Source organism: Prionailurus viverrinus, chromosome B2, assembly GCF_022837055.1.
Source record: "Prionailurus viverrinus isolate Anna chromosome B2, UM_Priviv_1.0, whole genome shotgun sequence".
In the NCBI taxonomy this organism is placed as follows: Eukaryota; Metazoa; Chordata; class Mammalia; order Carnivora; family Felidae; genus Prionailurus; species Prionailurus viverrinus.
The window spans coordinates 1,635,213-1,651,535 of NC_062565.1; the positions used below are offsets into that span (position 1 = coordinate 1,635,213).

General features: G+C 51.8%; 1 protein-coding gene and 5 non-coding genes across 6 annotated transcripts; 4 read left to right on the plus strand and 2 right to left on the minus strand.

The window, feature by feature from the left end:
* The first annotated feature begins 3,785 nt into the window (after positions 1-3,785).
* On the plus strand, positions 3,786-3,859 carry TRNAT-CGU (transfer RNA threonine (anticodon CGU)). Its single transcript has one exon. It is a non-coding gene; the product is annotated as a tRNA-Thr (tRNA).
* A 3,374-nt stretch (positions 3,860-7,233) lies between these two features.
* TRNAM-CAU (transfer RNA methionine (anticodon CAU)) lies at positions 7,234-7,306 on the minus strand. The gene has a single exon. It is a non-coding gene; the product is annotated as a tRNA-Met (tRNA).
* Positions 7,307-8,260: 954 nt separating this feature from the next.
* Positions 8,261-8,342, plus strand: TRNAL-AAG (transfer RNA leucine (anticodon AAG)). Its single transcript has one exon. It is a non-coding gene; the product is annotated as a tRNA-Leu (tRNA).
* A 1,646-nt stretch (positions 8,343-9,988) lies between these two features.
* On the minus strand, positions 9,989-12,412 carry LOC125165603 (translation initiation factor IF-2-like). Its single transcript, XM_047858668.1, has 3 exons — positions 12,262-12,412; positions 12,100-12,163; positions 9,989-10,511 (listed from the first exon to the last, which is right to left on the minus strand). Exons 1-3 carry the CDS (start codon positions 12,410-12,412, stop codon positions 9,989-9,991), a joined length of 738 nt encoding a protein of 245 aa, XP_047714624.1.
* TRNAM-CAU (transfer RNA methionine (anticodon CAU)) lies at positions 10,507-10,579 on the plus strand. Its single transcript has one exon. It is a non-coding gene; the product is annotated as a tRNA-Met (tRNA).
* A 450-nt stretch (positions 12,413-12,862) lies between the features above and the next one.
* TRNAT-UGU (transfer RNA threonine (anticodon UGU)) lies at positions 12,863-12,936 on the plus strand. Its single transcript has one exon. It is a non-coding gene; the product is annotated as a tRNA-Thr (tRNA).
* Positions 12,937-16,323: the final 3,387 nt, after the last annotated feature.

Below are 16,323 nucleotides of genomic sequence, written 5' to 3' on the forward strand. Positions count from 1 at the left end.
GGTTACCTGCATTAATAGCAAAAACTCTCAATGACATCAAATTATGATTTCACAGCAGCAGGCGCCACTTGGAACACTCTACTAATGCTGTGATTGCCGTGGTGAGTTAGGAAAAGATCCCTATTTGAGCCTAAATAGCCGTGACTGCATATTCCCTTATGAATACATGCGTGAGGAGGGAATGGATGATGGAGCATCATCTCGGGTACTTACCCGGTTTCTGGATTGTGGTGTTAACAAGGAGAAAAGACTAGGAAGGACTGGATGTGCTCAGGTGTCTGTGAGATGATAAGGTGGAAATGTCGCATAGGCAGCTGTCTACGATCCTATGAAATTCTACAGAGGTCTTTGTGAGAAAGATATTTAGAAGCCATCAGCCTATTTTGGGTAGTTGGGAGATGTGAATGTACGGAATAGTATGAATATTCTCTCCAGGAAAAGTAGGACAATGAAGGATGGGACCTAGAAAACACCAACATTAAAAGGGTGATTCTCCCACTCGCCCCAGATTTTCAGGTCAGAAACACATTTTATTCAAGTCTCTGGGAAGTTCTTGGCCAGAATGAGAGATTCCATTACCCCTAGAATTTCTCTAAAAGGCACACAGTAGGTCTATTCAAAAATCTCAATTGCAGTTTTTCCCAGCATTTTAAAATTTCAAAACCATGGATTTAAAAATACTAAAAGTTATAAGTGGAGTTACAAAGATTTTTGCCTTTCAATACTTATGCTCAAAAAAATAAAGCAGCAATTTTCATTCAGCAGAAATTCATCAGAGATACAAGCAGAAAGACACAATTAATAATTGGCTTTAATTTACCATTGTCACTCCAAGACATATCAATGGACAAAGAAATAAGCAATAAGAAACTTTAAAAATAATCAATAAAACTAACCCAATAAATACAAATTATTTCCTAAAGATGGGGAATACACCATTTTAAAATTACCCATGGAATTTCATAACTTGACTATATATTGGTCAGTAAGAAACTGTCAAAATATTTTCTTAATTTAGAAAATAATGTACTAGAAAATAAGGGTAAAAATAAGAATCAAAATATAATTTAAAAATATAATTTTTTTGCTTAAAAAATCAAATTCTTCTTAAAATATCTCAAAGAGAAAATGAAAACTAAAACTGAAGGCTATGCACAACAGAATGAGAAGACAACATATATCATTACCAGTAGGATGTAACTAAAGCATGTCAGTGAGAACAATTCATAACCTCAGATGCATTTTTTAAAGAATAAGATGAAAAATGACTGAATTACTGTTTAGTATACCACTTAAAAAGTAAATAAAAGACCACAAAACCTACCAAATGAAAATGGAAGAAATTTAGAAAGAAAAACTGTTTACATGCTAGGAGAGCTAAAAAAAAGTCTTCTTGACAAATGAAACCAAAATACAACCCAGTGGCAAGTCTAATCACAGGAAAATATAAAATCAGAATTCAAAATTAGTAAGGAAAGTGTAGATATATGAATAGATGAGAGATAGTTTAAGCAAAAATCAAATATTATTTACAACTTCATACCTCTGTATCTGGTGATAAGAGTAATGAATGACTGAGTTTGGGACGATATAAGTGGCCAACATTGATGTGATAATAATAATGAGCAACATTGACTGAAGGCTTGCCTGTGCCAGGAGGACAATATACGAGGACAATAGACACAGTGGATCAGTTAGTCTTTTAGTGTCGTTGTCTCTCAACAAATACACCGGGAATCACAGACGGTAGGACATGCCCAAGTTAAACATTCTGCTGGAATGTTAACCAGAGAAGCAAATGAACAGGGCGTCAGGCCCCTTTTCCACTCTGAGAAGCACTCACTCCCTTAGGCAAGTTCCTTCAAATTGCCAAGGATCAGATCACTCCCGTGGCCAGTTGAAAACAGTTCCAGGGCATAAGAAATGGAAAGCTGCCTGATCCGCTGGTCAGGGCCACCAAAACCTGATATAAGTAGCACCCAAAAGAAAACCAAGTGAGAACAATTCAACTCTAACGTCTAAAGATCCACATCTCAAATAAAATATAAGAATCCAGCAAGAATAGTTAATTCAACAGCACCAAACAAAACTCACTCCAGGAGTCCAAGGATTTTTTTTTTTTTTTTTAATGGCAAAACTCATTTTACAAATGCAGACTGTGGTCTCATGACTTCTGGCGAAATAGAGCGGCCAGCACCTCTCTCCTACCTCCATGACCACAATAGACACTTCAGATCCCTCAAGTGTTTGGTGAGTAACGTCTATGTTCCCTCAGTTTGTGAACCTCAAAATAGTTTGCCGAGATTCAAAAAACAAACAAAACAAAACTTCCAAGTAAAGTGAAAAGATAAATGAGGAACTGACCCAAAGGTAGTATTCACAGTTCATCGCGCACACGCGCCCCCCACACACATGCGCGCGCACACACGCGCGCGGACACACACGATTCTTTCGGAGCTGTTTCCCACGTAGAGAAGACACACCAGGCGGCCCGGTGAGCATCACCCACTCCCTTTGGCACAGGCGTCGGGAGTCCCACGACCTGCAACCCGCACAGTCCGAGTCGACGCGTGTGCTTAGACCGCCCCTTGAGCCCACCCACTGGAGGGCAGGTACCGAGCCCCCGGATTGGATCGTCCGCCTGAACCCTGCCCCCGGGACACGGGGCTGGGGGTGCGGAGGGGGACACGGCCGGGGAATAAAATCCGGCCCCGAACCCCCGCGCGGTCCGGGTGGGTCCCCGACTCTACCCCCATCGCCGTTCCGGCCTCCCAGCCGCCCTCCCGCCGCCCCCAGTCCCGGCCCCTCCAGGTCCCCTCCCCCACCCCGCAGACCCTCGGGTCCCAGGCCCCGCCCCGCCCTGACGCCGCGCCTCCCGCGCGCGCAGCGCAACTGGGCGCCTTCCGGGTCCAGGGTGCAACCGAGGAGGTGAGGGTCACCGCGGGGCTGCGACCTCGAGGGTGGAGGGTGGTCACCGCAGGGGTGCGACCTCGGGAGGGGGGCAGGGATGACCTGGGGGGGGCGAGCCACTGCAGGGGGGCGACCTGGAGGGGGCAGGGGTGACCTGGGAGGGGCAGGTCACTTCAGGGGGCGACCTCGGGGGCGGGGGGGGGGGTCACCTGAGGGCGCGGCGGGTTCGAGCGGAGCAGGCCTGCCATGCTTGGCGAGCTGATTTTCAGACTGTCGCCGAGAGCAACCGAGGGGACCGGAGATGCGGGAAACCAGCCGACAAACGGCTTTTTCCTCGTGGATGCTTCAAAACTTGACCACGTGGCTCGCACTCCGCACCCCTCCCGAGAGGCGCCCCCTACAGAGTCGTTCCCGCAGATGTTGGCCGAGCCCTGGAACAGGGCCGGGGGCCCGCTGCCACCTGTCGCCGAGGGCCCCCTGACCCCGGCCTCCTCCGCTCGCCCGGGGACGCGCGACTCTTCGTGTCCCGGATCTGGAGGCTGCAGGCGCCTCGGGCAGGTACGCGGGTGCCCGGGCCCAGACGCTCTGTGCAAATCCTGCGGTCATGTTTAAGTCGTAAATAGCCCTTCTTGTCACGGTCTTCACCACGGATTGCGTGGCCTCGACTCTCTGTGGCACTCTTCCTCCGGGTAATAGAAAAACCCTTGGTCCGCCCCTGCGGCCTCCTGGTGCTTCTGGTGTTCTGCCCCCAGCGCGTCCTGCGGGAGAGAAGCCTCCCTCCGCACCTGCGTGTCTTCCGGAGACGACCGCGATGCGCGCTCGCTTCCACCCTGTCCAAGGGACACGAGGCCTCAGCGCGGTCCCGGCTCCCGGGTGGCTCTATGGCTTAGCTGGTTAAAGCGCCTGTCTCGTAAACAGGAGATCCTGGGTTCGACTCCCAGTAGGGCCTGGCGTTTTCTGAAACCCACTCTTCCTGAGAATCGTTTTACGTTGGCCAGGCCCCTCGAGTCAGTCCTACTCACCCCCCAAGCTCTCACCAATCTCCCGGCGGTGGAACCCGAGCTGTTCGGTTGCAGCTTGCTCGAGCTCCTTGCTCCTGAAAAGTGGATTCTTAGGGAGATGACAGTTCAAATGCGACCCACTGCCGAGGAAGGATGCTTTTCCTAGTAGGAGGGTTTTTGAGCACCTGCGGGGTGTTACAGTTTAAAGCAGGCAGACACGGAGAAATGCGTAATGTCTCTAGATTCTAGCAATCTCCAGCTCTATTTATAATGATTTCATAAAATCCATGAACCATGAATCCTGTGTTCACTACAAAGAAAACTTGGGGTGTTTGCGGGGGAGGAGGGTGGAGAATAAACAGTTAAGATCCCTTGTTAATCCTCTTAAGGAAACTTTAGGAATAATGATCAACTAGAAGTTATAATGTCCGGGACCCAAGAATTCCCAGGGGAGGACAAAGTTACTGTGGGAAAAGAACAGGTTGGGGGACACCTAAGGCCACTTCGTTTGAAATGAAGTTTGTAAGATTGAACCCTGCGTGTGGGCTCTGTACTGACAGCTTGGAGCCTGCTTGGAATTCTCTCTCTCTCTCTCTCTCTCTCTCTCTCTCTCTCTCTCTCTCCCCCTCTCTCTCCCTGCCCCTCCCCTGCTCTCTCTCCCTCCCTCTCAAAATAAATAAATAAACCTTAAAAATAAAAAAAGAAGACATCCAGATGGCTAACAGACACATGAAAAGATAACTCCTAAAAAAACCCCAAACAACTCAATTATTTTATTTTTTTAATCATGATACCTGTAGTACTCTTTAATCCCTACTCCCTATCTCCCCCAGCCCCCCACCTACCTCCCCTCCAGTAACCATCAGTTCTCTATAGTTAGGAGTCTGTTTCTTGGTTTCTCTCTCTCTCTCTCTCTCTCTCTCTCTCTCTCTCTCTCTCTCTTTCTCGTTTTCCTTTGCCTATTTCGTCTCTTAAATTCCACATGTGAGTGGTCATATGGTATTTGTCTTTCTCTGACTGACTGACATTTTGCTCAGCATTATACTCTCTAGCTCCATCCATCTTGTTGCAAATGGCAAATTTTCATTCTTTTTAAGGCTGAGTAATATTCCACTGTATATTCTATGCCACATCTTCTTTATCCATTCATGTATCCATGGACACTTGGGACGTTTCCATAATTTGGCTATTGTAGATAATGCTGCAATAAACATCCAGGTGCGTGTATACCTTAGAATTAGTGTTTTCATATTTTGGGGGGGTAAGTAGTGGTGTGATTCCTGGATCATAGGTTCGTTTTATTTTTAATTATTTGAGGAAACTCCATACAGTTTTCCACAGCAGCTGCACCAATTTGCATTCCCACCAACACTGCAAGAGGGGTCCTTTTTGTCCACATCCTCACCAACACTAATTATTTCTTGGGTTTTTGATGTTAGCCGTTTTGTGTGAGGTGATAGTTCATTATGGGTTTTATTTGTATTTCCCTGATGATGAGTGATGTTGAGCATATTTTCATGTGTCTGTTAGCCATCTGGAAGTCTTCTTTTTTTTATGTTTAAGGTTTATTTATTTATTCTGAGAGGGAGGAAGAGAGAACGGGGAAGAGGCAGAGAGAAGTTTCCAAGTAGGCTCCAAGCTGTCAGCACAGAGCTCACATGCGGGGTTCAATCTCACAAACTTTGAGATCATTACATGAGCCAAAATCGAGAGTCAGAGGCTTAACTGACTGATCCACCCTGGCACCCCTGGCCATCTGTATGGCTTCTTTGGAGAAATGTCTGTTCATGTCTTCTACCCATTTTTAATTGGGTCATTTGTTTTTTGGGTGTTGTATCAGTTCTTTATAGATTTTGGATACTAACCTTTTATCTGATATGTCATTTGCAAATATCTTCTCCCATTCTGTCGGTTGCCTTTCAGTGTTGTTGATTGTTTCCTTTGCTGTGCAGAAGCTTTGCATTTTGATGTAATCCCAAACCACTCAATTTTTTAAATGTGCAAATATCTGAACAAGCAACGCAACCGAGATAGAGTCAGCAAATAAGCATATGGAAAGGTGTTCGACACCGTCTGCCCTATCAGGGGATTGCAGACTGAAACAGCACTGGGATACCACTAGGTGGCTACTGCTATGGCCAAACTCCAGTACACGAACAACACCAACTGTTGGTGACCACGTGGAGCAACAGGAGCTCTGATTCATTGCCGGTGCGGATGCAAAATGGGGCAGCCACCCTGGAAGAGAGCCTGGCAGTTTCTTACAAAATGAAACAGAGTCTCACCGTGTGATGTAGCAGTAACGCCTCTCAGTACTTCACCCTTGTCCACGCTGAATGGATTCTGAGAAAAGCCCATGTAGACCTGGGATAGAAATGGTGATTTCTTTACCGTTTCCTCCTCAAACCGCCTTCCAGGAGGTGCGGGGACTTGAGACCAACTGAATGAAGTCTTTTACGGAAAAGGGTGATCTGGAGCCTGGCGACTTCGGGGAGGAAGGGCCTCCTGCCCCAAGCCTGTCATCCGTGGAGCACACACTCTGCATGGCATCCACAGGACACTCACCCGGGTCTTGAGTGTGAGATGGGCAGACACTCTGCCAACTGGGACAGAAGGCGGACCACCCTGAAGGACGCTTAACTCCCAAGATGTCAGAGTGAGGGAGCCGCCTGAGCATCCTGCCTGGCCGGGAACATGTGCTGCCTTCAGGGGGAAGGAAGCCCAACTCCCATGGCGGAGACCGGGCGGGAAGGGATTTTTCCCAGGCCTGGAGAGCCGGCCCAACACGAAAATCCAAAAGGGACTGGGGAACTTCATTTTGAACTTGCCCAGGACTGGTGCCTCCTTCTTCCCTCAAGGGCTTCCCTTTGCAGGGGGAGTGTCTACCATGGTTATCTACGCCTGTCCCACCGCTGCATTTGGGGGAGCAGATAGCCTGTGAATTTCACACATTTGCAAACGGGGAGGAATTGTGTCCAGAATCGCTCACACCTAGAGCCACCGCTCACACACCCTTCGTAACTGGGCTACTTAGACGAGTCGACGCTGAAATGAGTTGAGATCTGGGGAGACTGGGCCGGGGTGTGTGTTTTGTCCTGGGGGACCCGTGGAAGGCTTTGGGGAGCAGGGGGCAGGTTGTTAGGTGCCATAGCGTCTCCCCGCCCCCTCCCCGGGATCTCCGCTTCCCAACCTCCAAACCTGTGAGCACGGTATCCTGCACGGCAAAAGGGGCGTGGAGGACGGGAGCGAGTCACGGGTCTTGAGGCGCGGCAGTGGCCTGGCTTCTTGGTCCACAAGGCGTGCGGAGGGGACAAAAGTCGCGTGCCTTCTCTGAGGCTCGAACTCAGGACCTTCAGATTATGAGACTGACGCGCTGCCCGCTGCGCTAAGAAGGCACCTGCCCGGCGGGCCTCCCGGCCTCTCCATCCGGTCCAGCCCTGGCACCCGAGGCACACCCCGGACCCGGGAGGTCCTGCCCGCTGTCGTGCGGCCCTCCGCGGACACTGTGTCCCCGGCAGGTCACAGTGACCGATCCGAGTCCCCGGGGTTTACCCTCGAGGAAAGAAACCGCCCCGAGCGGCGCCGCCACAGGGCTGATTTCACGTCGGCCCCGCGTGGGACCAGGGCGCGCACCCTCCCCAGCCCCCGACCCCCGCGGGACCTCCGGGCCGCGGGCCCCGCGCCTGCCCCGCACACCCGCCCCCTGCCCCCGGGCGGCCGCGACCCCCGTCCCCGACGTCCAGGCAGCAGGTGCAGCGGCGGGACCTCCGAGGACGGGGAAGGAGCCGCCGGGTCGGCCCCGGAAGACCACCGGCCGCGCGGGCCGCGTCCTGACTCAGTGCAGGCCTCCCACGTGCCATGTGGCAGCCCAGGAAACGATTCGCTTGGTTTTCCTGCGAGTAGAAGTTCCTGATTGGAAGGGCTTCGTGATGTGCGAAACGGGATGACGTCCAACAGGAGTGTTGACGCCACCGAACCCTGGACACACGGCGGCCGCGGATGCTCGGGGGGCACGCGGGTAGTGACAGTGAGCTCCCCTGGGACGTGCTCTTTGAAGCCACTTACCTGAAGCGACACGCGTCTCTCCATCACTTCTGTGCGCACGTTTGTGTCGTGTCCACGGTGTAGATGGGCAGTGGCCCGGGCCTGGGAGGGAGGGGGGCGGGGGTGCACGCTGCGGCGCTGGGGCTCTAAGCGGCGCCCGCCCCCCGTGCGGAGGCCGCGGGGTGTGCGGTGTTCTGGCCCCGGGGGTCGTGGGAGGGGGAGAACCCCGGGGAAGGATCGCAGGGCGGAGGGGCGGGGGAGGGAGGTTTCTCATCACCCGCAGGATCCACGAACGGCAGGCGTGCGGTAGCGTGGCCGAGCGGTCTAAGGCGCTGGATTAAGGCTCCAGTCTCTTCGGGGGCGTGGGTTCGAATCCCACCGCTGCCAGCCTTTATATTGTGAGCAGACCTTAGAAAAAAAGTCTGGCTGCCAATTATTTATATGTAATGTAAGGTCATGAGGTTCACACGGAAGTGAGACCTCCACCAGCCACACCGAGCTCCCTAAACGGCAGGTGCGCGGTACCAGGGGAGCGGTCGTGAGACCCGACCTGGGGTGGCACTTTTGTTGAGTCTGGCCTCCCCCAGATGTTACTAAACTGTCTTCCTATACCGCCTGGGAAGGTCCTGGTTCCCCGCCAGCCTGTCGCGCAGTGTGAGCATCACAACTGCCACGTGTGTCCTGCTAGTCCCCTGATACTGTCATGGGTTCCTTACACATATTAAGCCATCTAATATTCTCAATAACACACGAGGAGATTTACATTAGAGATGCAAGGAGAGAAGGAGACTAAAGTTAAGACCAGGAAACCCCGTGCCTGTAGGTGGATTCAGGACGTAGTGACTGTAGTAGACTGAAAAATACCCCTTCCTCCCCATTCCTGGAAGCTGTAAATATCACCTTATATGGCAAAAAGTTGAAATGGGGAAATTATCCTGGATGGTTCAGGCGGACCTTAACTGCCTCACAACTGTCCAAGAGAGAGGGGGAGAGAAAAAGGGTATGGATAGGAGGCCGAGACAAGCCACTGGGACCTTGTCGGCGCCTTGATTCCCCCCCCCCCCCCCAGTAACACTGACGCTGGGACTCGTGGCCTCCCTCGCTGGGAGGAAATACCTGTAGCTTCAAGCTGCTGAGCCGGTGGTAACCTGTCACAGGAGCCTGGGACTCTAAATCAGTGTGTGTAAATGCTAAGCAACACCAGCCCAAACAATTGTTTTTGTTAGCTTCTTTGATTGCCAGCCCGACAGGTGCAAAGTGGGGTTTCACTGCAGTTCTGTAGCTGCATTTTTGCATTTCTCTTAAGAATATTACTTATTATAATCTCATAAATCTTATAATTATTAAAAGATTAATAATATTTCCATGTTTCACAGCCATTTGTTTTTCCTTTTTCATGAACTCAGTGTCTACACCCTTTGCACGTCTTTCCTGTGAGTTGGAATGTACTTGCTGAGGTATAGAAGTTACCTACATTAGGAAAATTAACTTCACAACACAACTTACACATTCCCCCACCATTTGTGCATTTGATTTTTCACTTCGCTTATGCAATTTCTTTGAGGGGATGACGGAGTATCTAAGCAGAATATGGCTTTAATATAGTGAGTTATGTCACTTTCATTGTTTCTGAATTTTTTGCAAAAATTAGTTTTCTACACCAAAATTATAAAAATGTCTCCCTTGGCAGTGCTAATAATTATATTTCTGGTCCCCCCCCACTTCTAAAATTTATATCTGCTTGGAATCTTTTTTATTATTGCAGGTGGTGTATTGATGTAAGCTTTCTTTTCCCAAATAACTACTCAACACCATATGATGTTTACTTAGTTACCACTGTTATCATACTCTAATGTATATATTTGCCGCTCCCTCCTTTGGACTTTTTATTTGCTATACCAATCACTGTCACTACCCGCGTGCCTCCCGAGCATCCGCGGCCGCCGTGTGTCCAGGGTTCGGTGGCGTCAACACTCCTGTTGGACGTCATCCCGTTTTGCACATCACGAAGCCCTTCCACGAAGCCCTTCCAATCAGGAACTTCTACTCGCAGAAAAACCAAGCGAATCGTTTCCTGGGCTGCCACATGGCACGTGGGAGGCCTGCACTGAGTCAGGACGCGGCCCGCGCGGCCGGTGGTCTTCCGGGGCCGACCCGGCGGCTCCTTCCCCGTCCTCGGAGGTCCCGCCGCTGCACCTGCTGCCTGGACGTCGGGGACGGGGGTCGCGGCCGCCCGGGGGCAGGGGGCGGGTGTGCGGGGCAGGCGCGGGGCCCGCGGCCCGGAGGTCCCGCGGGGGTCGGGGGCTGGGGAGGGTGCGCGCCCTGGTCCCACGCGGGGCCGACGTGAAATCAGCCCTGTGGCGGCGCCGCTCGGGGCGGTTTCTTTCCTCGAGGGTAAACCCCGGGGACTCGGATCGGTCACTGTGACCTGCCGGGGACACAGTGTCCGCGGAGGGCCGCACGACAGCGGGCAGGACCTCCCGGGTCCGGGGTGTGCCTCGGGTGCCAGGGCTGGACCGGATGGAGAGGCCGGGAGGCCCGCCGGGCAGGTGCCTTCTTAGCGCAGCGGGCAGCGCGTCAGTCTCATAATCTGAAGGTCCTGAGTTCGAGCCTCAGAGAAGGCACGCGACTTTTGTCCCCTCCGCACGCCTTGTGGACCAAGAAGCCAGGCCACTGCCGCGCCTCAAGACCCGTGACTCGCTCCCGTCCTCCACGCCCCTTTTGCCGTGCAGGATACCGTGCTCACAGGTTTGGAGGTTGGGAAGCGGAGATCCCGGGGAGGGGGCGGGGAGACGCTATGGCACCTAACAACCTGCCCCCTGCTCCCCAAAGCCTTCCACGGGTCCCCCAGGACAAAACACACACCCCGGCCCAGTCTCCCCAGATCTCAACTCATTTCAGCGTCGACTCGTCTAAGTAGCCCAGTTACGAAGGGTGTGTGAGCGGTGGCTCTAGGTGTGAGCGATTCTGGACACAATTCCTCCCCGTTTGCAAATGTGTGAAATTCACAGGCTATCTGCTCCCCCAAATGCAGCGGTGGGACAGGCGTAGATAACCATGGTAGACACTCCCCCTGCAAAGGGAAGCCCTTGAGGGAAGAAGGAGGCACCAGTCCTGGGCAAGTTCAAAATGAAGTTCCCCAGTCCCTTTTGGATCTATTTCTGGGCTCTATTCTGTTCCATTCTATTTTTCCCACCAACACCACACTGTCTTGATCACTATGGCTTTCTAGTAAATCCGAGGACAGATAGTGACAGTCCTCGAAATCTGTTCTTCAGTTTTGTGTTGGTTATTCTGAGCCATGTGTCTCAATTTTAGAATGGGTTTGTCAATATTCTAAGTAACTTGCTGGAGTTTGGATTGGGATTTCCTTGAATCTATCAATCAGGCTGTGTTGAGTCTCGGGTCTGCGGTCCGGGTAGACAGCAGGGAAATGTTTTCAAGGTCTGCAGGTGGAAGTCACCCGGGATCCCTCCCCATCCCTGCCTCCCACCCCCCCCAGGGGAGCTGCACTCGGGGTTGTGCTTGCCCGACTGGCGGAGGGGGGCTGGGAGGAGGGGAAGGGAGGGAGGGAGAGAAGTTTGGGGAGGGAGGGAGGGAGAAAAACAAAGACGAGGAGTTTAGGGCCAGGATCCTTTGGAATTCGGTGCGGATGTCACACGGGGCAGAGTCCACACGCGGCCTGGGCGCGTCCTCCCACGCCGGTTCTGCCTCCCGGTCTCCCGCCCTCCGCCCCTCACCTCCGGGCGTCCAGGACCCCTGCCCGCAGACATCCCCCCAGTCCCAGACCCCACCCCGGTCAGTCGCGGAGCCTTTCCGGGGGCGCAGCGAGACCAGGTGCCAGCTTGTGCGCCTGGCTCTCGGCGCCCTGGGTACGACCTTGGGGAGGGGGTGCGGGCGATCACTGGGGTGCGACCTCGGGTGCGGGGTGCGGGTCACCGAGAGGGATGCGACCTCGGGGGGCCTGGGGGGCGGGTCACTGAAGGGAGGTGCGACCTCGAGGGCGTGGGTCAGGTCACCGTGGGGTGCTACGTCGGGGAGGCGGGGGGAGGGGGCGGGTCACGGCTGGGTGAGACTTGGGGGGCCGGGGGGGCGGGTCACCGCGAGGGATGCGACTTCGAGGGGGAGTCGGGGAGCGGGTCACGGGTTGGTGCGACCTCGGGGGTTGGGGCGGATCACCGCGGGGGATGCGACCTCGGGGGGTGGTGCTAGAGGGGAGAAGGCGTCCCGGTCGCCAGCTGAAGACGCCCCTCCCTCTCAGGCGGCCCGGGCTGCGCCGGGTGGGCGGAGCAGCGTTCGCCGGAACCGTAAAGCCCCAGGAGGGCCGACCCGGACCCAGGAACCAGCTGGGGCGCCGGGGGCCTCTCCGCCTCCCCTTCGCCTCCAGCGGGGCACCTGCGCGGGTCCCGGCAGCGCCCTCCGCGCGGCGCGGGCGTCGTGGATTGGAGACGCGGCATGCCTCGCTTGGCCGAGGTCCACACCCCGGCATTCCGCTCCCAGCTCCTGACCCTCCCTGCAAGTGACTGCTTGCGCAGTGCAGGTGCCGGGTGCCCGGGCGGCGCTCCGAGAGTCCTGCGTGAAGCTCCTTTGTTAGAGACCCCAACTTCGCACATTCGAAGGTGGAGTCCACGTTACAGACGAGGCGCAGCCCCCGCAAGGTGTGATTTTGGAAGACGTCATCCCGCTTGGGGGTTACGGGGGATGGCGTCGACTTACTGAGGGCTAGCCTCGGCCTGAGAGAGGTGCTGTGGGTTATCCTTGGACCGAACGAAGCGCTGGGAGGCCTAACGGGGCAGAGGCGCCGAGCGTGTCCGCTTCCCACCGGGTCCTGCACCTGCACCTGCTGGGGCGGGAACGTTTAGTCTGAGAGCAAGGACAGACCCAGCACCGACCCCGCTGTGTGCGCAGGCCCCATGGCTTAGTTGGTTAAAGCGCCTGTCTTGTAAACAGGAGATCCTGGGTTCGAGTCCCAGTGGGGCCTCGGCTTTTCTCTTATTGATCCATTAACCCCTTCTGTTCCTTGTTCTGCACTGTATTTAGTGTTTCTATAAATTCTGACACAATCACTCGTAAAGCACTTGTGACTGTGAAACTCTCACTCTCAAGGGAAAGTGATGTTCCTTTATGATCAAAGTGATAACAACTGTAAGAGAGGGAATCAATAGAAATGGGCCTCCGGTGACTCTCAGAGGCGAGAAACACAGAAATCGGCAACTCCCTACTTTGCTGAAGCTCCTCTGTGTCCTGGCTTTTTGGGGGGAGGGACGTGGCGAGGGAAGGGGGGAGAGAATATAAATGTTCCCAACTCTTAAAACCTTTTTCCGAACTCCCACAGAATTTATTAGTGATTCTAGAAAACCCAGCATGGTATGTTTTACATGTGATTTTCCAAATACTACTAAATTATAAAATAGTAATTTATATTTTCTTATGTGTCTTCAGTCTTCAAGGGAGGCTTTTAGTCCCCAAGGAACTAAATAAATTGGCCCCACGGGAAACTGAACTTCAGTTCTGCAGTTTAAAACGCAGAACGATCCGACAACGCAGGGATTGCCAAGCTGGGTATGCACTGGAGTCACCTAGGGAACTTGTTAAAACAGTTTCTTGGGACTCATCCCCAGAGGTTTTAATTTGGTGAAGGACCCAGCTGTGTGTACTTTTAGCAATTACCTTTGCAAAACTCCAGCTTAAAATATTACAGACAGAGCTGAACCCAGAGGGAGGTGGCTGTATGCCCTTCGCATTTTCATGCTGGTTCACGAACATCCACTTACCCTCCTATCATCAAGTTTGAATCGTGGGACGTCTACAATATTCCAGGTGTTTCCAGACCCACCCTCTCTTAACCCACCAATCCTGTCGAACACGTGTAATAAATAGCTCTTTGTCAATGAGAAAACAGCCTCCATAATGTTCACAGACACATAGTTAAGGACAAAGTTCAATGTCAAACCCAAGCCTGTCTGTCTGATTCTAGAACCCATGCTTTTCTCATGATACATGTCTTCTATTTTATTAGAGTCAATAATGAAGTCTTTGGTCACAGAGCTGAACAAAGTTAAGTGACTTGGACTCATCTCAAACCTGGTCCAATGGGTTTGGGAGCAGGAGATAACTCTGGTGTGTGTTTGTTTGTTTGTTTGTTTGAGAAAATTCTTGCCCAGTGAACGACTGCTCAACTCATGTTTGAATCATGGAAGAGGAAAATGTAAAACAAAACCTCAGGAAATGATGTAAGAAGTTCTCCATGAGGAATGAGCAGGCCCTGTGAACAAGCCGGGCCTGTCTCCTAGGATCTATCTTCTTTTGCCCTGGACAAGCTCTCCTCATCCCCTGCTTCTTTTGATTTAAACATAGTGTATTAGTCAGCTGGGGCTGCTGTAACAAAATATCACAGACTGGGTGGTTTAAACAACAGAAGTTTATCTTCTCGTAGTTCTGGAGGCTAAAAGTCCAAGATCAAGGTGCCATCAGAGTGGTTTTCTGGTGAGGCCTCTCCTCCACCTTGTAGACATCAGCCTTCCTGCTGAATCCTCACATGGCTTTTCAAGGAGAGAGAGAGACAGTGAGACACTGTGATCGATCTGGTAGCTCTTTCCCTTCTTATCAGGACACCAGTCTTATTAAGGGCACCACCCTTATGACCTCAGTTCATCTTAATTCCTTAAAGACCCTATCCCCAAATATAGGCACGTTAGGGATTAGGGCTTCAACATATGAGTTACGAGTTGGAAGGGCGGGGGTGGGGGGACACAACTCAGCCCATAACAAGCAGGAGAGGGAGAACTGTGTGGCTGAGCTCTGAGTAACAACTTCGTCATGACGGCATCTAAGAGCTGCGAAAGTGTTACCTGCTGAAAAGGGAGCTTTGTGGATGTGAAGAAAGTGTTGAGAAAAAAAGTGTTGTCATATAGTTAGCAAGGATTTGGCCTTTAAAACACTTTTTAAATTGCTTTTTCTGTTCTGCCTGGTCCTGAGGAGTGACCTGGTCTGACATATTCTCCCATATCATAATGGAGATAGCTGGAAATTGTCCCAGCCTTTGTAGGAAATAAAAGGAAGACTTAATTTGATTAACACCGTCCTGAAGCCAGCTGAGAAAGACATGAGCCTTGTCTCCAAGGAACCTCCAATATGGTTGAAAAGACCAAATAAACACATATCCTAAACACTACAGACATAAGAAAACCAATGCTTACTCATGACATTTGCAAAGAATTCACTTGGTGTCAGGGGCGCCTGGGTGGCGCAGTCGGTTAAGCGTCCGACTTCAGCCAGGTCACAATCTCGTGGTCTGTGAGTTCAAGCCCCCATGGTCTGTGAGTTCAAGCCCCGCGTCGGGCTCTGGGCTGATGGCTCAGAGCCTGGAGCCTGTTTCCGATTCTGTGTCTCCCTCTCTCTCTGCCCCTCCCCCGTTCATGCTCTGTCTCTCTCTGTCCCAAAAATAAATAAACATTGAAAAAAAAAAAAGAATTCACTTGGTGTCTGAATTCTGGAAATGTGTGAGCCTTGGGTACATTGGACAAATTACACCTTTTTAAGCTTCAAGTTCCTCAGCTATAAAATTAGGACATTAGGGGCGCCTGGGTGGCTCAGTTGGTTAAGTGTCCACCTTTGGCTCAGGTCATGATCTCTTGGTTTGTGAGTTCAAGCCCTGCGTTGGGCTCTGGGCTGACAGCTCAGAGCCTGAAGCCTGCTTCAGATTCTGTGTCTCCGTCTCTCTCTCTCTCTCTCTCTCTCTCTCTGTCCCTCCCCTGCTTGTACTCTCTCTCTCTCTCTCTCAAAAGAAAATAAACATTAAAAAATAAAATAAAATGAGAACATTCATAGTGCCCATCTCAAGGAGTTGTTAGGAGCACTGTATGAGAACATTCGTGTAAAGCGTCTAGGATATATGAAGTTACTATCATCATCATCATCATTAATGCAATATATGCTTTCTGCAAATTGTTGGGGTAAATCCTACTCCCCCTTGCTATTATGATGGGACTAATGAGTGGAGGCAGTGATGCCCTCTATAATCATAACCCAAACTGTAAATGAAAGATGGATGCTGTTTCTCCAGGGAGATTCACTTGCCAGGGATGTGCCCCACCCCGCCCCCAGGGGCCACTGGCATAATGGGTGAGAACTGGCTTTATATGCCTTTGAACCAGACTTGGAACCCAGGCCTCAGGAAACACATTCACCCTACCTGCCAGATCAAGACCCTTAGTGGCTCTTACTGAAGCCGAATCGTGCTTGCTTCCCTCTCCCAGGACTTTTGGGATCCAACCCTTTTGCAATCTTTCTCCTGACTAAAAGCTTCTATAGCTAAAGACACCTGCTTAATACAAGTTCAAATGAGAAGAGGTATGTTCTGGTGATG

Bases quoted from the DNA above. Each gene is read 5' to 3' on its own strand.
- LOC125165603 (XM_047858668.1), bottom strand. From the start codon at position 12,412: ATGCCGCGTCTCCAATCCACGACGCCCGCGCCGCGCGGAGGGCGCTGC. The intron at 12,164-12,261 runs GTTCCGGCGAAC...TCTCCCCTCTAG, and splicing joins GGCCCTCCTGGGGCTTTACG to CACCACCCCCCGAGGTCGCA. The intron at 10,512-12,099 runs GTGACCCGCTCC...CGCTGCGCTAAG, and splicing joins CCCCGAGGTCGCACCAACCC to AAGGCACCTGCCCGGCGGGC.